Source organism: Dermacentor silvarum, chromosome 1 (assembly GCF_013339745.2).
Source record: "Dermacentor silvarum isolate Dsil-2018 chromosome 1, BIME_Dsil_1.4, whole genome shotgun sequence".
In the NCBI taxonomy this organism is placed as follows: domain Eukaryota; kingdom Metazoa; phylum Arthropoda; class Arachnida; order Ixodida; family Ixodidae; genus Dermacentor; species Dermacentor silvarum.
The window spans coordinates 81844128-81865505 of record NC_051154.1 but is presented as its reverse complement, the minus strand read 5'-3'; the positions used below and the strand labels follow the sequence as shown (position 1 = coordinate 81865505).

General features: G+C 41.9%; 1 protein-coding gene across 1 annotated transcript in view; it reads left to right on the top strand.

Annotated features, from left to right (window-relative positions):
* Positions 1 to 21378, top strand: part of LOC125939676 (ankyrin repeat domain-containing protein SOWAHD-like) — an 84414-nt gene that overhangs the window by 40819 nt on the left and 22217 nt on the right. Inside the window, exons 5-6 of the mRNA XM_049664981.1 lie at positions 1033 to 1102; positions 8073 to 8189. Coding sequence (XP_049520938.1) covers positions 1033 to 1102; positions 8073 to 8189 — 187 coding nt within the window. The remainder of the gene's footprint in view (positions 1 to 1032; positions 1103 to 8072; positions 8190 to 21378) is intronic.

Sequence of the window (21378 nt, the reverse complement as noted above, 5' to 3'; positions counted from 1 at the left end):
ACTTTAAAGTAAACATTAACTTCAATCCCAGGCTTTGCACTCTGCAAAAAATTTTTGACCCATTTATTCAGTAGGAGCCAGCTGCATAGTTATCATCTTGGTCAGCTTCACGCTTCTTTTGCTGTCGTTTAGCTTCCCGAGTCTGTTTTGTTGCTTAATGCGTTGCTCTGTCAGCGCATACGCAGCACATACACCAGAACCAACGTTACCAAAGCTCAACACATGGAAAACGCGTGGAAAGCGGGAAGCAGCGTCTCAGGCTTCTCTTGACTAACAACTTGAACACTGTTGCCATACAGCTTTTTCTTTTAGCTAAATTTTGGAAAACTGTAGTTTTTTTTTGCAGAATAACGCTGAAACAAAGCTACGAAAACACAGCGTGCGTAAAAAGGGGCATGTCGCTGGTCGCTTTGCTTTCAGAACGCTTTTTTTGGTTGATATAAATTGCGCAAAATGAAGTGTGATACTGAAAAAGATGCAGAAAAGAATGTACTTTCATATTTAGATAAAAACAAAAAATCGCTTTTTTTCATGATATTCGCTTACCCTGTCCCCTTAAGACATTTCCTGTGATCTAAATATTCTGCCATCAAAACAGCTGAAATAGCTTTGCAATTAAATGTAAGCATTTTTCTTCTACCCTGGCATATTAAAGAACCTCTGGAAGTAAACATTGGGAAATCTCGGAAAATGCACAAAATCTGGCCAGCAGGACCTGCTAAAACTAAAGGCCGAACTACACATACGCTTGCCTGCGCGCCTTGCGTTTGCCACGCCTGCCAATTTTGACCACTTAAGGTTTTTCAATGTGCACCCAAAGCTCTGTATACATGAGTGCTCTTGCTTTCCACCCACTGCAATGCGGCTGCCGTTCCCACAAATTGAACTTAAGACTTGTGCAGAGCGCCATAGCCACTGAACTAACTATCATGGAAAGTATGACACTTGCCATATGTTGAAGCAAACCATAATTATCTCATATATGACTGCCATATGCTTAATACATCTATCTTTTTCTTGCTCTGTCTCCAGGGCTACACGCCACTCCATCTTGCATACATGTTCAACCAGCACCACATAGCTGAGTTACTGCGTGCCTATGGTAAGATATTACATAACTGCTATGTTTAGTCTGTTATGCATTTTGAATTTCTTTTGGTTATGGCGTTATACATTGCAAGTAGTGAAAAAATCAGTAGTGAAATTAAATGTTATTATAGTAGTCTTTGAAATTGTTTTAAAAAGCCTGAGTTGTTCGTACTACACAAAATTAAAGCTGGGAGTGAGAAAGCTGAGAAGTAACCAATATGGGCAAGCAATCTTTCACTGTTGTTTAGGCTTGCCTTAGAGGATGACACATAATAGCTGCAGTAATGTTTCATGTGACACCTAGAACAATGTGCTATTGCCCACCAAAGCATACACTCAATAAAATTGGAGGGACTAGTTTAATGAGTTGCTTGTGCTATGAGAGTTGCTTGTGCGTAGTGATTGTGGTAGCTTTGTATCTTAGGGGCACTGGGGCACTGAGGGATCCAGAGGGGAGGGAGGGAGGGGGGGGGGGGCTGGGCCCCCCCTTGTGACCTGCCATCTGACAGTATTACGCGCGCAACACCGCCCCCCCCCCCCCTCTCCCGCATCGCTCTTCTCTGTATGCTATGATGCGGGCCCCCTTCTGAAGGCTACCCTGGATCTGCCTCTGCTTAGGAATCTTATGTTTGGGTTGTACCAAAATTTACTGAATGTGCATTGAGTCCCTTGCCTTTGTGCAATTTGGTTTCTTTGTGCTTGTGCTTTGTGGTCGACATTATGTTAACCGAACTTTGTAAGCAAGGTTGCATGCATAGTGCACGAGAAGAACTATGGCAGCTTGCTTCATTTTTGTTTGGAAGCGGTCATAGTTTGAAATTATTAGGTCTCAGGAGTGAGTAGGTAGGTACAGAGCAGCCCATTGTTAACCCTTTCACTGCCGGGATTTTTTTCTGACTGCTCCTCACCCCCTGCCGGGCATTTTTTTCGTGTTGGTTCAGTGGAAATTTCATGCTAGTAATGCACCATGATACTCCACAGGACATGTAAAGATATTCATCAGCAGTTCTTGAATTTTTTTGTCTGTCAAAGCGCGGACACACGTGGTGCGCTGACTCGCTATGGCTGCTGCGCTCTGCCGAGACGAAGTGACGCGGGTGTAAACATGTGCGCTCCATCTGTTGTCTAAAATTTAATTTACAAGTTCTATGTGTTTAGGTGACCTCTCCATAAATGGCGGGACATGAACGCAATTTTTTTTTTTGCACGAGTTGTCTCTGGAGTGGCAGGGAGTGGGTTTAAAAAGCAACACGAGTATACTCGGGAGTAGCAGGGGGTGCGGGAGAAGCAGGGGGTGCGCATGGGTGGTTTCACGAGTTATCTCGGTAGTGGCAGTTAAAGGGTTCAAGGCGCAGAGTGGCAGCTGTGGCGACAGTTTCGGGCACTGAGTGCCGGTTGTGCTCAGCTTGAGTCGCATGCTGCCGCTCTCGGCGCTCGTTTCTGTTTTGTCAAGTGCACAGACAAGCGAGAGTTATGCAGTGTTTTCCTGACCCTTACGTGCATGCATGAGTTGTGAGAAATATCTGGGCACTGCACCTAAGTACTCCACAGGAGGACGCGCTGTGCTCCATTTGTCCCTAGTCGAGCTCCAATACATGCCCGAGGATGAATACTCCAGAATAAGCCTTCTCTCCACTTGTTTTTCATGGGGTAGTGGTCGCGGCACTGTGCTTGTGATTGGGAGATCCGTAGTTCGAATCGCATGTTTGACAGTCGAGCTCCAATACATGCCCGAGGATGAATACTCCAGAATAAGCCTTCTCTCCACTTGTTTTTCATGGGGTAGTGGTCGCGGCACTGTGCTTGTGATTGGGAGATCCGTAGTTCGAATCGCATGTTCAACAGGTTTTTATATATATATATATATATATATATATATATATACACACAGGGTGTTTCAGCCAACACTTTCAAAATTTATTTTAGGTTGCGTGTGGCAGATAGCCCAATTCTAGTTAATGAGCTGGGCTACTCGAAGAGGCGGACATTATTTGCGCAAAATATTGAAATGCATAGTCGACTAATTAACAGAAATTTACTAATTAAGTTTTTAACTAATTGCCTGATGGCCCTTATTGCAATTTACAAATTGTAGCCGTGGAGTTCGCAAGGCAGATCCACTTGGAACGAATTCTCAGGATGACACCAGTTTCGAGATATTAATTCCCAAACTTTGCGGAGAAATGCATTGGCGTGTCCCAGCTATCGCGCAGCACGTTTAAAAAAAAGAGGAATGACGTTACGTGAAGCAAACTTAGTATTTATTGTTTCCAGTACAGTGGAGTAGCCGCCAGTATTTTTTTTCGTTACAGAGATTTAATTAATTGTAATTATCTAACTCAAGAAGTACTGTCCTAATTACAGGGGTGGGACTCCTGCACCAAACTGCGCCAAACACAGAAAATTGACCGAAATTGCGTCATGCTGCGCCAGAACGGCTTCGGCAATGGCCGCGAACAGCGAGCGGAAAAAAGAGTGCAGCCATTCACATTACGCGCACCACATGACGGCGCCTCCCGCAGAGTTTCTCGTAATTTTCGCGCATATAACGATGGACTTTTCGGCTGTTGTCGCTGCTGTCGGAACCGCTAGGGCGGCTCTGTTTAGGGTGTGCTAAAATACAGTTGAGTGGGCCAAGCGGCACAGCGCTCCCTAGCTGAGGTGCAAAACAACAAAAAGCAGGCTGAGAGCGAACTAAATATTTCGGAGGCATGCGCTGCAGCGGGTGAAGCAGGCCGGCATCTGTGTCCCCAAGGCCGGTATAACATAAAACTATTTCAATCTGTTATTATGCCCATATGGGTGAGGCGTGAGCCATTTTGATCTATCACAAAGGGCTAATGGCGGCTTTGGAATAAAGTCGCAGTATCGCCTGAAAGTCGATGCATCGATTGCGATAGTAAATTAGTGCACAGCTATACAAAGTAAGGCTAGTTGTCTTATCGGCCTTATAAAAAGCATTGGCATGCTAACTGCATGCTAACTGCATGAGTTTTTCATCGCTATCTCTACCTCGATATAATTCCATCATCTGTATTCGTTAATTCTAACTACACCCGTTTTTCTGTTAACGGCAATCTACTTTTGCCTAAGGTACGCACTAACTATGGAAAACAAACTATTCTTTTTTCTGCTATATCCCTCTGGAACTCCCTGCCTACTGACTTAAAACAATGTAACTCCCTTTCCAAATTTAAATTTGACTTAAAGGACTACCTATTTGAATAAAAAAATAACTGTTCTAATTAACATGCTATTGCCTTTGAATGTATTCGTCACTTTTTCAAATTTATTGTGCTGACATGTTATACCATGGTATTATTATCTTTTCTTTTTTTGTTGTTGTTGCCAGTTTTCTTCTGTATTTTTGTACAGCTTTCATTTTGTAACTTGGTTTTTTTTAGTATATGATTATGCATGATATTACTGTAATTATATTGTCTTTATTGTGCTTGTTAATTTTTCACCTATGCAGTGTTAGTTTCGTTTCATTACTCGATATTTAATTCATCGTAAGGGGTCCCCCGCCTCTAGTTTTAACTTTGGGACCCCTTCCTGTATACTAGTCTATGTACTAATTTACTTATCAATAAAAATGAATTGAATTGAACTAAATTAAGCATGGTGTCACGCTCGCACAAGCCAACATGAACACATCTCACTCGATTACCGCAGAAACTCGCTGTAAAAATGCTGGAGTGAGCAAGCGCGGCAGCAGCAACGAGTGAATTCACCTATGTGGTTGCTGCCTTGCTTCAACGCGAACTAAGCAGCGAAAAACAGCGCACACGAAGCTATCAGTACTCGGACTATGTCCCTATCGCAGATCGCTTGTTAATCAAGCGATCTGCGTATGGCATGGCCATACGCAGCAGCCGCCGGAGTTGAACGACCCCCCCCCCCCCCCCGGTGCCTTGCGGGCGATGGAAGACGGTGCACTTCGTCCCCGCTTTCCTCATTCGCGCGCGCGATATTGAGCCGCCATTGTCAGATCACCCTCGGCTCATCCTCACGCTTTCACTTGCACACACAGTATACGGCGCGCGGCGATGATATCGCCCCTGGACTTTGTATGGAACATCACGGCGATGGCGATGCTAGAAATGCACCTGGAGTGTCCATGTAATTGCTATCGCAACAAAAACAGATCGGAATAGTTTTACCTTATACCAGCCCAGGGTTGGTTGTGGCCCTCTTGGTCTGCGGTGACATTTGGTGACCAAGAAGTTATGTTACAGCGTCAATTGGACCGCATAATTTGAGAACATTTTCCGCCATTGTCATGAGTGTAGGCATGGGGATATATACTTTGATCGTTGTGCAACCGATATTTCCGGCTTTACAGGAAAGCATGGGCCGAGCCGCCGCTCAACCCACTCTTCCATATTCTAGTACGCTATAGCTACAATATGCGCTTCTACTACGAGTTCCTGTTGGTTTATTCTGTGTGTCGTCATAGTTTCGAAGTGCGCTGCCGTACTCCATTATTCCACCTAAATTCAGATTGGCGTGCTCCAAGCTGCTTCAATATGAAATTTTATCTGCTCTAAATTGCCCCAAAATGAAATTTAGTCTGCTCCAAGCTGCTCCAAAATGCTATTTTGTCTGCTCCAAACTGCTCCAAGACTCATTTTGACCTGCTCCAGAAATTGCGCCAAAATTACTTTGGACAGTCCCACACATGCAATTATCAAAGTGTCAATGAGAAAGTTGTAGAGCAACATGAAAAACTCCCGATACAGCTTTCTGTTGCTCAATACGTGCTACATAAATGCGTTTTTCCGAGTGTGAAAGAAGCCCGCGAATACACGCAGAATTGCCGTACGACTGGCCGCTCGAGGCACTTTGCATGTATTCTTTCATGCTCGGAAAAACACTTATGTAGCACGTATTGAGCAACAGAAAGCTGTATCGGGAGTTTTTCATGTTGCTCTACAACTTTCTCATTGACACTTTGATAATTAGGACAGTACTTCTCAAGTTAGATAATTACAATTAATTAATTAAATCTCAGTAACGAAAAACTTACTGGCGGCTGCTCCACTGTACTGGAAACAATACGCACTAGGTTGGCTTCGCGTAATGCCCTTCCTCTTTTTCTAAATCGTGCTGCGTGATAGCTGGGACACGCTGTATATATATCATCTACAGGGTATTATATCACTTTGCCCTTTGACTTCTCCGGTAGTTGTTGTTTACCTACGCTTCACCACCATGCCTGACACGAAGGGCTCCTGCCAATTGGACCCAAGCAACCTGGCGCAAAGCGCAGTGGTGTAAGCTTAGGTAGTTGCCACTTCAGCGGCCACAAACCCATGAATAATGACCCACATTGGTACTGTGAATTTCTTGTATTGTGTAGTTTACCTATGCTTCACCACCAGGCCTGACATGGAGGGTTCCTGCCAAGAGTAGTGATGTGGGGGCTTAGGTAAATACTGCCTTTGCGGTCGGATACCAGTATATATTGACATTGTTACTGCGAATTTCTTGTATTGTGTGCTTTACCAGTGTGGTCTCTGTCTCAGCTGCTGTGATCTCGTTAGGATGGAAGTTAAGCACCGGTTCTCAGGTACTGCGGATTGTCATAGGCTAGGGATGAATGGAGCAAAGCATGTCCTCCTCCGTAGCACCTAGGAGCGGCCTCACATTTCTTCCTCGCAACTCCCGCTTGCACACAAGCGTTGAACAAAGGCAGCACAGATCTTGTGTATCTGCACCCTTGACAAAATGGGAATATGCGCTCTGCCGGCTGCTGCCAGATCGCCGCATAGCAAGCCGTCTGTGTGTTTAGTGTTTCCTTGTAGCCAGACACCTCAAACAATGAAATATGACTTCCTTTTGTTCTGCTGCTGGACATGAGTTGCCAGTGGCCTGCGTGACTGACGAAGCATTTCTAAAATCAGTGTATGTCTTAAATCACATTGCTGAATTTCGACAAGATTGAATGTTGTTCTACCTTAACAATTCGTCGTTCTTACTTCATAAAGAAATGCCTGTCGATCAAAAGGTTTACATTCACCTCCTCACAAAGCAAAGCCTGCTGTAGTGCCACAGGAACTGCGTGCGGCAATGTCCACGGTTGAACCATAGTTCCAAGTTTTGGTTAACAAAAGATGCATCATATTGTTGAGCTAGGGTTAGAGAAATACAGTCAATGCGCTGTTTTGACAATGAAGCAGAGACACAAGCACCATGTTGAAGACGTTTTGAACCCAAACATTTACACTTTTTTCAAGCTGCTAAACTTCGGATTCCACATCTAAGTGTACCTTTGCATAGGCATTTGGACACAACACACACACACACACATCGAAATAATTACACCTGTAGCTGTGTCACCATGCTCCAATAATAGAAAACGATAGTGTGAGGTAATGATAAGAACGTAGGACAGCTTGTCATGACTGATTCGTAAGTTAGAATGGTCAAGATGACTACGATGCAATCTTTTGTGTAGTGTTATTCTCTTGCGGCGCCCTTACCACTGGCTATTGGGTTAATTGACCAGGCAGTTGCCAGTCAATTGCAGAAATGCATGAACACTTTCTTTGTGACAAACTAAGTAGCAGCTGCACTCGGCAGCAGACAATGTGAGCAGAGCACCATTCATGGCACTTACTACACCTGCGCAAAACGCTCGCCACAGCCGCCGTTGGTGATGGTGCCGAACGGGGGCCATGCTCTCTGCTGTTTGTACCTTTTCATCTACTTGTCCCTAAGGTGATGTAACAACAGCAACCTACTTCATGTATCCGAAGTGCAAGGCTGACAGCCTCAATATTTTTGTAATATTTCTTACTTGGTTTACTTGCTTCCGAAAATTTGAGTCTAGATTCCTGACGCTAGGTTTTCTAGGCTCTGTGCACACATACTCTTGTGTTTCTCGAAAAGTACAGGTTGAAAAAGGCCTGTTTGAACTTGCCTCTGATATTTTTCCTGATAGTACTCCTATAGCCTGTTTTGCACATTGGGCAATGCAGGTGCAGATGCCAATGTCCGTGACAACAGTGGACGCAAACCATGCCAATACCTGAAGGGTGGAGTGCCACAGCCTGTCAGAGCTACAGTGGTGTCTGGCTCCAAGAGCGTCCCACAACGTAAGCACCCACCTCTGCCACCTGAGCTAGCACTGTCCCATGATTTGGGCCTTCAGGCCATAGCAGCCCCAGCCAAAGGGATCTCACGCAGCCAGTCCTTCCTTAGCCAAACCTTCCGCCGAGCTACCAGGCCTCACGTTGGACTCAGAGCATCTGCTAGACCACGAATCAAGTCCATCTTCCAGTAGGCAGCCCCCTGCTACCAGTGACCTGGACCAACTGTTGTTGTGCCCCATGACTATGATACTACTCTCACTGAGTCCTTTTTTTTTTCTTGTAGAGTGCCTTCTTGCTTTTTTTGTGTGTGTTCTTAATGTTGGCAGTGTTGATACCTTTGGCCTTATACTGGGTACGTGAGGTATTTGAGAACACAATGTTGGCTTTAGGCAGAGAAGAATATCTCCAGCAAAAATGGATATATATTTTCACCAAACTTTGGGAAATACTTCTCTTACAGTTTATTTTCACAATTACTCGATGAATCCGCCATCCGCAGCAATCCCCAATTCAGTTCGGTTTCAGAATCGGCTGCATGCACGGATCAGGTGGTTCTTAGAGATGTTGGCCATTGAGTCAGTAATGACGGCCTTCAGCGATTCTTTCGTATTATGGGGCTGTTTGTTGGCCTCTCTCTCAACGACGCTCCAGACATAGTAGTCGGGCGGATTTAAATCTGGAGAACTAGGAGGCCACAAGTTGGGAGCGACGTGGTCGTAGAAGTTGTCATCCAGCCACTCCTGGGTGACGCAGGCGGTGTGTGCGGGAGCCGAATCTTGCTGAAAGTAATAAGGTCTTCTTTTCGAAACAGTCTCTATCCAGGGCTTTACAACGGTGGCAAGCACCTCCACGTACGTGGCAGCATTAATGCGGAGTCCTCGTGCAAAAAAGTGTGGTGGCATGACGTTGCCCTCGTTGCTGATGACGGCTAACACCTTCAGACAAATTTTGTGTGCATCACTGTAGGCACCTCATCGGCGCTTGCGCAAAGCCACCTGTCGTTACAGCGGTTAAGTTTTTGGTTTTGGTCAAAGTTCTTTTCATCTGAAAAAAAAAAAAACAGAGCATTCCAGGCTCCTCACGTCTCTTCAGCTTGCTTAGCAAGCGCTTGGAACGGAGCAGACGATTCTCCCGAGTTTTATCGGACATGAATTGCCCCCTCCTCATCATTGACATAGGAATGGTACCTCAAGTCCTCGTGCACAGTGAGCCTGACAGTCGACTCTGCAACTTAGAGCTCCTTTGCAATGGCCCGCATCAACTTCCCTGGGTCGTCGCTCACGATGACTTGCAGCTGCCGGAGAAAATCAGGGGTTCTGACGACGGTCTGACCGCTGACTGTGCTTTTTTCGTTTCACCACAATTGCCATGTCAGTGCCAGAACACATCAGTTCGGTCCGCACCAGGTAAACGAAAGACTTCGCTACGTTCAGAAAGGTGGCTATTTCCAAGTCGCTGTGGTGTGCGGCCAGGGCAGCGAGGACTGCATTTCCTGCGCCAACTTGTACGCTTTCATCTTTGAACAAACTGCGCAGTGTGAAGGATAAGGGGTCAACCAACAAGAATCCGCGCGCCTAGATAGATATGGTGAGCCTGCTGGTGTCTATGGCGATAAGGAATAGTGTTCTCAAATACCTTGCGCACCCGGTATGCTTTGTGTCAACCTAGACATTCCATTGACAAAAAAAAAAAGGCATCTGTGAGGTTTTTTATGCATCTGGCTCTACATACTCTGAGGCTACTCAAGCTGGCTGAATATATCTATTTTTGGTGGTGACATCATGTATATGTCAGTGGTTTCTCAAAAGTAAAAAGGCTTATTGCGTTGAGGCATGCTTGCTTTTGATCTATGATGTCACATGCATGGCATAGGATAGATAGTATGTGGCAATAGGTAATACTAGTATTGCAGTAGCTCTTGAATTGTGCATAAGTGATTGTCTCGAAATGTGCCTCTCTCCCACCTGTCTGCAAGTTACTTCCATCTTTGACTTTGCTAGGTTAAGCAAGTGTCTGTTCATCTGAAGCCTAAAAGCCCCTTAAGTGCCTAATTGACCTAAGAAGCCTTTTCTTTTTCAATTGTTGCATACAGTACATTAAAGGTCAGAAACATTTGAAAGCTTTATTGTGTTCATCTGAAATTGACATAAGTGCCCAAAATTGAGAGCACAGTGCCTCAATTAACTGTAGTCGTCACATCTGCAATAAGAATAGGACTGATATTTCCTTCAGGCGCCACTTCATTTGACCACTGAAAATTTAGTTTTACCAGATTTATTTTTCAATCATGAAAGCATGCTGCTGTGGAAAGGATTAATAATTTTCAATGCTTCGGCTAGTTATATCAAATTTACGCAATGTGGACTCTGTGTGAGAATTCTCTACAGGAATGTCAGTTAGGAGAACATAAACTATTTCGTGTCTAGCATACTTGGAAAGCACCCATCCGGCAACTTTAAATATATGTTAGATGTAAAGCATTGTCAAAAACAATGAAAGAAGTGAACCTGTCCCATGATGACCAACTGATACCGACAGCGAACACTTCCAACTCGTTTTACTAAAAACAAAAACACCTTGCACATATTATTCAAACTTGTAGTAGAGGTCCAATCACAAGTGTTTCAAGATGTTTGCGAGACATTCAAAGTACCAATGTTTTCATCAATGCTTTTGCTTTTGATGCGCTGTCTTGGCGTGCACAATTGTGCACACAATGCCTGAAGGGGATATTCGCCCAGTTGAAGTCACAAATGTCATTTACTTCAGGGTACAGTCACTTCATTATTGCATTGAGATAAATAATCAAATAGGCTGAATATTTTGTTCTAAAAATGTACACATATTTTTTCGTAATGTTTGAAAACAGGCTGAGGTTCTCCAACGCACTTAAGAATTAATAAAAGTTCAGGTTTGTTGGTGCAACGTTTGAATTCTGGCGTTTTACATGCCAAAACCACAATTTGATTATGACGCATGCCGTAGTGGGCGACTCCGGATTAATTTTCACCACCAGGGGTCTTTAATGTGCCCCCAATGCACAGGACACGGGCATTTTTGCATTTCACCCTCGTTGAAATGCAGCCGCATTGGCCGGGATTTGATCCCGCCATCTCGTGCTTAGCAGAGCAACACCATAGCCGCTAAGCCACCGTGGCATAACACCTCGCATGCAATGTGCGAGGTCTTGTGCACAAGTGACGACAGTCATCATATGATGTACAAATTGAAGTTTGTTCTCAGCCGCTGACCATTTAGCTTTTAGTTCCGATGGTAAAATGAAGCAGAAAGTCAAACGGAGGTGCAGAGAAGCAATGATTACGCCTTGAGCTGAGATTATACAGTGGTAGATGCTGCCAGCAGTTATTTTGCAAGCTTCATCAAATGCAACTCTGAAGCATGTATTGCTTTTCTGCTAGCAGTAGGCATATTCATGACTAGAGGTGGTTCTTTTCAGCTGCACCAAATTCTTTTTAAATTAGAGCAATACAAACCATGCTGTTATGTTTACTGTTCTAGTGTCCAGATTGGTAGGCTTTAGATGAAGAGTAATTTGTGTTAACATTTTAGTTATGAATATTAGATTACTAATGCATTCAAGCAGTTTGAAGCCAGTCTTCGACTTCATTGATGAACATGCAATGACATTTAAATAAAGAAGTTATTGTGACACCTTTGATGGGCTAGCTGAAATCATAACTTACTGGGGAAAAAGAGCACCTGCATTGATTTCACTGCTCCTGCCTTTTGTTGTGCTCACAGCCGCCACTGGCACAGCCCTGTGAGTTGGTGCCTTCGTTATCTTTTTGCTTTTGGTGGCAGTCTAGTCTTGATACTGGTGGCGCACTAAATCTACACTATCATTGCATTGTGCATCATTCCTCTGTGCTGCGTCAAGTTTCCGGCTGTCAACGTTCACTGCCACTGGCATTAAAACTCTGGGCTGCTGGCTGTCGTGGGTGGTGGAGAGCAAACAGATAAAAAATGGAAGCAGTCTGGTGGCAAAGTGCCAGCTCTATAGGCTGTGCTGTTCGTGATGGTGGAAATGTGACAAAAGACCAAGTAGTAGGGAAATAAACATCGTAAATGCTTTTTTTTCTTCGTCACTTTCAATTTCAACAAGCCTGTCAAGGTAAATAATTGTTCTCACAGTGCCTACAAGAACTGCTTTAATTGAAATTTAGTGATTCGGCTAAATAAAGTCAGATTGACTTTAATATTCCCTAATGCATTAGCCATGGAAGATCAATAATTAAAAAGTTAACAGCTATGTTAATTATGTGCATACATAAATGTTACAATTCTTATATAGAGGCTACAAGCCTGAACACTTGAACGGTAAATTTGAGGTCATCATGACTTATATTGCCCAAATTTAAAATATTTGGTGCAGCTAAAGAAATAAAGTATACTTTTTCTTTACACCTTTTACTAGCAACCTGTGTGCCATGACTGGCGACAGTGGTTCACAAGTTATATTGTTCCACACTTTTGTGAATTTGTTTTTTTTTTTTTTTGTTTCTTTCTTGGCTTCTATTACAAAGCAGCATGATTGTTCTTCTCGCATATATATTCAGCTCTGTGCTGCTCTCTTAGTTTACCTGCTCACTTTAGAAGTAATGACCACTGCCTGCACTTGAGAATCGTCTCTCAATCTTGTAGGCGTCAGTTTACCATATTGGAGAATAACATTTTCCACTGCCCTAGGTTTTTCCATCGAAATTTTTGCGGTTACTTTATTGAACACAGTGATCTGAAGGACTGACAAAGATATCGAAAAGAGTGAAATAACATTCCTAGAATAGTCCTGTCTCAGTTTGTGGTAATGTTCTTGCCATCGCTTTAAACATTGTAACATTCTATGTAAGCATGGGTTGAAGGAATGTAGCACAATCAGTGGGAACTACATTATGCGTATTCCTTGTTTCTTGAGCACTTCAGGAATATTCCACTCACTTCTAGAAAGTACACACAGCAGCCGCCAACTCATAAAATGAATAAGAGTAATTGGTTTTATTGAGGTGAAAAAAACATTTTTAATACAACCTTGAATAGTAAAATCACCTTGTACTGCAAGAATCTGTAAACAAGTCTTTTAGGCAAAATTCTTGCTGTCTCCTCCTTGGTACTTGAGCTTACATGAACTCATTCCATGTTACCTTCTATGACATTCTGACCATTTTTTTTTTTTTTAAATTTTAGATAATGAGACCTGGCAGCAATAAAACAACTGCAAGCATCATATAGCAGCAATAATGGTATCAACCCCCCCCCCCCCCCTTCCTTGTTGAAGAAATGTCAGTGACAAGGCTCTTTACGTTATACCATGGCATTCCTTTTTTGCACGTTGGATTTTATTTATTTCATTTCAGCACACTGCAGCCCCAAAGGGTTATTACAAGAATTGGGAGTACAAGATACAAAAATGAAAACAAGATAAAATGCAAATGCAATTGTTAATATATAAAGGGAATTCAACAGACGTTAAAGATCAGCATGACCAGGTTAAGCATGCCAGTGTTCTATAGTGTGGACAAAAATCTATTTAAACGAGTCTGTGGGATATTGAAAAGGAGATAGATTCAACTTGTCATAATGTCAAGTGAATGAAGATCTAGGGAATGTGATGTTGCTGCTTAGTAGAGGAAATAGTGGAGAGTTAATCATAGCATGAAAAAACTTTGAAGAGTCAACATGATGACCGGAAGGGAGAGTGGCAAGCTGAAGATTTAAAGGTGGGAACTAGGTGAAAAATACCTGTCGTGACAATAAATGAAGCATACAGCTTTCTGCTGGACCGACTCAATTTTGTCGATATCGGATTTTTTTTAATGATTTCTGTACAATTAAGCCATATTCTAGCATTGGACGTACGAGTGTGTTATAAGTGAGGAGCCTTGTGTTAAGAGGGGCCGAAGGTGGAGCACGTTGCAGATAGCCTAGCTTTTTAAGTGTGAGGTTGCACATCTGTTCAGTGCAATGGGACCAAGACATCCTTCAAGAAAAGAAAACTAAGGTTTTTATACTTTGACACATTTCCCACTCGAGAACCAGTAAACGAGTAAGTGAAAAAATATGGGAAAGAGCACTTTGTAAATGACATAGAAACTGTTTTATGGAAATTAATTTGCATCTTCCAAGTTTCACATTGTGCACATCCAGAATGTGCACATTGCACCCATTTCGCTATTTTGGCAGACTACCTTGCCATCTTGGAAGTCTACGACACAATAATCACTTAACATGCATTCAATATACGTAACATTAGTCATTGTTTTTGCTGTATAGCTGGAAATGTCTCGCACATGTTTGAGTACCCAGTCATCTGTTTTGTTTATCAGCAGTCTGTATTTTACTTTCTTACTGTGGCTTGTCATGCACTTTATTTGCAGATAATAGATGGGCACTTGGCTCTTAAGTAGGTATGCGCAAGATCTTCATTGATGTTAATGTTTACAGTGAATCGTGTCTTATGCAAGCTTGTATGGGCTGCTGCTGAGGACAAAATATTCCAGTGACAAGTTTTGGTAAGGCCAAAAAGAAAACTATTGAGAAGCAGGTCATACGTGACTATAAACACATGCTTGAAAACTAACCTACTTGCTGCATCAGAAGCTCAATTGCTGCAGCTATTAAGTTTGCAGCAACTACTGCATCAATGAGTAGGGATTGCTTCACAATATTTTGTTGTAGGAAGTGTCAGATTTTGGGGACAAAAAGTCAATTTTGGAAACTTGCACTCAGTTTGGGAGAGAGCTGCTAGGGCACTTGTTTATGTAATTTAATTTTGGCAAGCTGGGTTTTTTTTTTTTTTTTTTTCTTTGATGTTTGTATGATGCCTCTTAAGTCATTGAACATTTGTGTAAAATATCCTTGTCAAAATAGATGCAAAGTTTATTTACTCAATGCTGATTGTGACCAGCACATGTGATTTTTTAGCCTATACTGTATGTATCTACCTACGAGAGCTACATTGCCTTTTGGTTGGGTGTACTTTCAATGTCTAAATAAGGTTTTGTGCTTAAAGAGTCTATATTGTATGTTTCTCTGTTACGAGAGAGTTTATGACTGTTGTTGGTGTATAAATATTTGAAGTTTTATTTTACAGCTGACAAATTTATTAGCTTGTTTTTATTTTGTTCACCTGAGGTTTCTGTACTATTGTTTCTTAAAACACATTTCAACTAGTGTCTTGATTCATCATCAGAAATTGCAGCTCCATTAGTAGAGAGAGGAGCTTGTTAAAGGGACTGTGCAAAACTCTAAATGTGATGGATAAATCACTGATATTAGATAAAAGGAGTGTGCAAATTGGTATTTCCTAAACCAAGTTGAATTTTGAATATGAATTGAATAGCAGCATGGAGTCACATTTTAAATAGTTCTTGAATGTTATGTGAACCTTTAAGTAATTTTACAATTATTCTTACTATGTTTGTTTCCAGTCCATCATTTTGTAATTTCACAGAGAAACTATGTCTCATTGCTTCAATTTTACTCTGTAGATACCTTGAGGAAGCTTTCTAAAAATACTTGCTGCAAGAGACTCATGCGTGTCAGTGCCCTTTCATACCTTTGACATTTTGCAACTGTGGTAAACTGCTGGGTCCATTTATTAACATTTTTGTGTTCACTAAACTACACCCGAAAGCATAAGTTTAGAGCTTAGTGCACACCCATTTTGAACTGCATTTGCTCCTCAGATGACAGTGCTCTTGTTTGTTATGCAAGTATTAAGCGGTGGATTGCACCAGTACAAACAGAAAACATAAACAGCCATACAGTTGCAGGTGAGAGGGGGAGGCCTCTTCTTGATATTCGGTATGCATATTTCTTCAGTGATAAAACTGTACACTCCCAACTAGGCTGGGTAACAAAAGTAAACAGCTGGCCTTACATAAAAAAAAAAGTTTTTTTTATATGCAGGGCTGAATTTTTTGATCCATAAGAAGGTTGCATAGTCATGTGAACCTTCATGCATTACAAGCCCATGTAATTAGTGAACAATATCAAGTGAACATGAGACAATAGGCTGCCATTCACAGTCAACATTATTTCGAAGTGTAGGTATAGATTCTCTTTGGATTACTGTTGTGACTGCACTTCACTATCAAGGCTTTGCAATTTCAGTTCCAGTAATGTATATTGTGTAACTGAGCACCCATTGTTTTAATTTGCGCTTTGTTTTAAGTAACCACCATGGGAAATTGGTGCCATACCTCTGTTGTACAGAATTTTTGGAGCTTAGATTATGCTGGATATTTCTGGTGTGATATGCATCAAAAGCTGGGGGAAAAAAAGCACAAAAAAAAAATCAAAACTGCACAGCGAACAAGCACACAGAAATAGACAAGCACTTCTCTACTTCCTTGTGTGCTTTCCAGCTTTGTGCTATATTTTTGTTTTCTCCTTTCAAGATGCAGCAACATGTACAGGGAAAGGACAATGTGGCCATTCTATTCCAGTTCTTTTCCTCTTTGTGCGTCGTCACTGGTACGAGGCCTTACCACCGTAATCGACTGGTCTTGATTGGCGAAAGATAAGAAAAAAATGTAATTGTACAAAAGGAATCCTTACCTCATACCGGCTCAGCTTTACAATGTACACTAAGCACTAGTGGCATCAGTTTTACGTCTTTGAGTTTTTTGCTCTATTCTGCTGCCTTAGCACTCCAACAAAAGTGCTTCGTTAACAGTTTCAACGAATATAAGTACGTTGCTGTAGCATTATAAAGTTGGCTTTCATTTGAGCAAAAGTTATAAAATGTGTTTCATATAGTACTTACCGCAGGCTAGGGCATAATACTACACCATACTGTAGTTTTTTAGTTGCTAAAAGCATGTGAGCTCTTGGAGATAATTCACAAAGCTAGCTTTACACACATCGGGTTCTGTGCTCACATTTCATTGGTAAAGAAAGTAATCTGCATGTATCTTATAACATATGTTCTTTCTCTTTACTCTTTTGTTTATTTTGACATATGGACATTTACACAAGTTGCACATGAATTACTATGTCGGCAACTAAGTAAATGGTTTAGTCAGTACGAGTGCTTTTTTATGACTGAAAATGTTTCGCAGTTATAAGCTTTAGAACATGGACCTGATATGTTGATATTGTTCTAACACTATTTGTCATGCACATAAACTTAGCTGAAATACTATATTTGATGGAATTTTAGCTATAGTTCAAGCACTCAGTGTTCTAGGTCATACAGTGTGCGGCAGTGCAACCATCTTGGTAGCTTCTGGCATCGTATTGTGGTTTCGCAAATCTTGCAAGATTTTTTTTTTTTTTTTGGCTGCTGCAGAAAATGGGCAGCTGTGTAGACTGTGTAAAGCTGGCTTCCATTTACCCTTTAACTCCTCTCTTTGGAAATGGAATTTGCCAATTTTAGCACATTATATCCATGTTCAAAGAATATATTACATGTGACACTGAGCTCTCATATTCACAAAAAGAGGATTCTCTTCAATGCACTTCTAAATTCTAAATACACTTCTAAACTTTTAACTTTAATACACTTCTAAACTTCTAAAGGAAGGCAAGATGTCAGAGTGTGTGTATGTGTCTGGGCTCAGCTGTACAGCATGAAATAAGTTGATGAGCCCAGTTTGTCTCTGTCAAAACAAAGCGAAGAAGCTGTGGCCTTTAGGAGTAGGACTTGTCTTTAGCAAGTTCAGTATAAGCATCTATGCTAACTACAGCACAGTCTTGGAACTTTAACGGTCAATGTCACCCTGGTTAATATTATTTTCTGTAACTTGCAGCTTATGATGACCTAAGAATGTTTGTTTTGCATAGAGTTTGGCTATTCATTTGACAAATTTTGCTTGCTGTCAACCTTGTTGCTAGTGTATGAAACATTTTGCTGCAAAAGCAGTTTACGGGTGTCTGGTCATTTGCTTGCTGCCCACACAACTTTACTCAGTGTATGTACTCAATGTTTTTACACTGTACACCAATTCCACATTGCTAAGGTAAATGCTGTGTTTATTACGAATTATTATGCTGGGATGAAACTTGAAATGAGAAGAAGCAAGGTGGACTACCTCATGCACTCAACTATTTAAAAATTTCAATAGGGGATTGGAGTCAATAGGGGTCAAACAAGGGATGTCTCAAGCTGGAGCCAGGGTTACAACAAGGGGACTTGTCTTCATTCACCTCCACGCCCAACTGAGGAAGAGAATAAGAGTGTATATAGTGTAGGGTTAGGAAAGTTCAGATGTTCCAAATGGGGGAGGGGGGGAGGCAGACACAACCCTCACTATCACACCTACCCCCATGTTTTAAGCATTTACACTTCAGTCTTTTCTCACCCTACTCTATGCTGCTCCTTATTCCTTGTTCTCCTCCCCCATTGGATGTGAGAGAGGGTGAACTATATACACATATAAACTTTGCCTGTTAGTGGGTATGAACAAATATGTCTGTGTTATAAAAAAACATGGAAGAAGAGAAGGGAACATGACTGCTTGGCTCCAGACATACTTTGACTGCATAATAATGTGGGCTTTTAACATATTTTCTCTACTCTGAGTTTGTGGTTACCAGCAGTCAAAGCTGTGGTTATAAAATGGTTTGTCTTTTATGGTGTGTTACATTGTAAATGGGGCATTTCTGCTTGACTTCACCAGTGAACAGGATGAGCCAGCTTTCCTGATTCTCTTTTGTTTCTTCCAGACAGCATCTGCTGTATCTGTATAAGTATAGCTTATTCACAGTTCAACAGCTAACAGGTATAGAGAGTGTTTAATAATTTCATGCATATTGTGTGGAGGACCACATTGCTTTTGGGCTGCCCTCCAAAAGTTGTATGTATAATTCATGTTACACTGTATGTATATGCTAGATTTTTATAGGTATAGTATTTCTGTGTTAATGGGGCATTGCATTACATTTAATATTTCTACCTTGTGTCCTTTCTTTAATGTGAAATTTTGTAGAATTGCACACTGCTAGTCTTCTTATAGTAGAATGTGGAGGGTGTCATGGACAGGTGAGCAGCTGTAGTGAAAGTAAGGATATGAAAGCACCCTAGGTGCTCTCAGGAAAACTCAATGCTCTTCCCTTTGATTCTAATTTAGACAGTCCCATGGATCAGGTTGTAATGCCTGACATGCACTTTCGTTGTTATGTTTCATACTTTGACCATGCAAACTGCTTGCCTCAAGTAAGAAACGATGGCAGTGTGTTTTCGTGTTTGTATATGAACAAAGCACTTGTAAACATGACATTCCATAATGTTATGTATTTGTAAGTGCCCAAATGGATCCGTGATAAAGCAATCAATGGTGACAACTTTTCAAGAGCGCAGAAGTGTGTTCAAGAATGTAATATGTGTACTCGGAAGCAGCCAGTTTTTTTCCGATAACTTGGTAAACAAATAATGGTAACATGAGAGGGAAAATGTGGCAGCCTGTCTTGTCTCCTTTCCTGCCCTTTTCTGCCGACTGAGCGCTGTTTGTTCTCTAAGCGGGATGTCCACCAACTGGACCAAATGTGCACCATTGTGTCTGTGGATACTTATGAGGGAGGGAGGGAGGGAGGGGGTGCGGCTTCTACTCTGCCACCAACTGCGTACTTGTACTTGGGGAGGGAGGGAGGGGGTGCGGCTTCTACTCTGCCACCAACTGCGTACTTGTACTTTGCGTGGCTGCGGGCTGTCGCGCGTGCCGGATCTTGAAAGCGAACTCCACACGGCTCTTACCTTTGTACACGCTGTGCTTTCGCCACTCAGTTTCCGTTCAAGCAATAGACCGTACGAACCTTCGCTCGCTGCTGCTGGCGTGCTTGCTCACGCCAGCGTTTTGACAGCGGTTGTGCGCGGCCATCGAGTGTGGTCTATTCATGTTTGCTTGTGCGAGCTGACACGATTCTTGTTAATTCAGTCGGTAAGCGAATGTGTCCAAGTTTATACATTCGATGAAACTGCTGTCCTTACTCCATATAGCTGTATACTATAATTTGCTATCGCAATTGATGCTTCGCTTTTCAGGTGAAACTGCGACTTTTTCATGCATCCGGTGGTCTCGCGTTACTTTAGCGGCTTTTTTCTTTTCTTTTTTTTTTTTCTGGACGCAACAAAAAGTCACCCCTCATGTTACTTTTGCAGTTTTATTTTTTCTTGGTGGACGCATTGAAAGGTCGCCCCTCGCGTTACAATCGTGGTCGCCTTACAGTCGAGTAAATACGGTAATACTTCAATGTTTCTTCATTAATAGTTTGATCGTCTTGCCTGGTTTCAGATTAGTTTTACTATGTGATTGGAAAAATGTTGCTAAAATATTTCTTAACACTTTCGGTGTCTTTTCTTTTATGTTTTAAAACAAATACAACAGCTGATTTTTGGTTGTGCTGAAATGAAAAATGGCACAGATAATGACAAATTCTCTCGGTGTGGTCCTCACATTCCTATCTGACAAAAGGAATGTCAAAAGGAACATGGCAGGGCAGGAACACCGAAATGTACCGATGTGTCAGTGGTGCTAAACGGGTTACTGGTTTTGTTTCCATTCAGCTGTATTAATTTGTTATTTATACAGCATTGTGTGTGAGATAATTTTTCGAGATAAACCAAATCAGTACTTCATTGGTCACTTTTTCGTTTTGCTAAACCATTGTTATCGATGATCTTGGTCAGAACTGAACACATGTACAGTCTTTGTCAAAAGTATGCTGGCCATCTCATATGTGAGACCAGCAGAGCTTTTTTTGGGCATGCCAGTGTGGCTGCTACATTTTTCTTGGTGCTGTTGAGGCCTTATACTTTGATTTTTGCAGTGTAGAGTGCTGGAGCTCTCAAGTGAGCAGCAGGCCCACACAGCTTGGCAAATGGTGTGACAGTGCACAGAGTAGTCACCATACTTTTGACAAGGGCTTTAATGAAAGGTTTGTCTTGATAATGTGAAAGCACATTTCTTTCACAAACACTTTCTTGGTGTAATGACTGAGCTGCAGTACCTGGCAGTCAAATCTTTTTGTGTTCTCATACATGTAAATGTTTTTTTTAGCTCTGATCTCTGTCTGTGGCTTTGCCTTATAAATGATGTGTTAATGTCAAGTTTTGAAAAATAAAGGCATGCATTCTATTTTTATTATATTGTCAGTGTGGATTTGAGTGCGGTGCATTCTGTGATGGGGTGCCTGTCATTATGAGCACATGCATATTTTCATTATGGGGACAAAC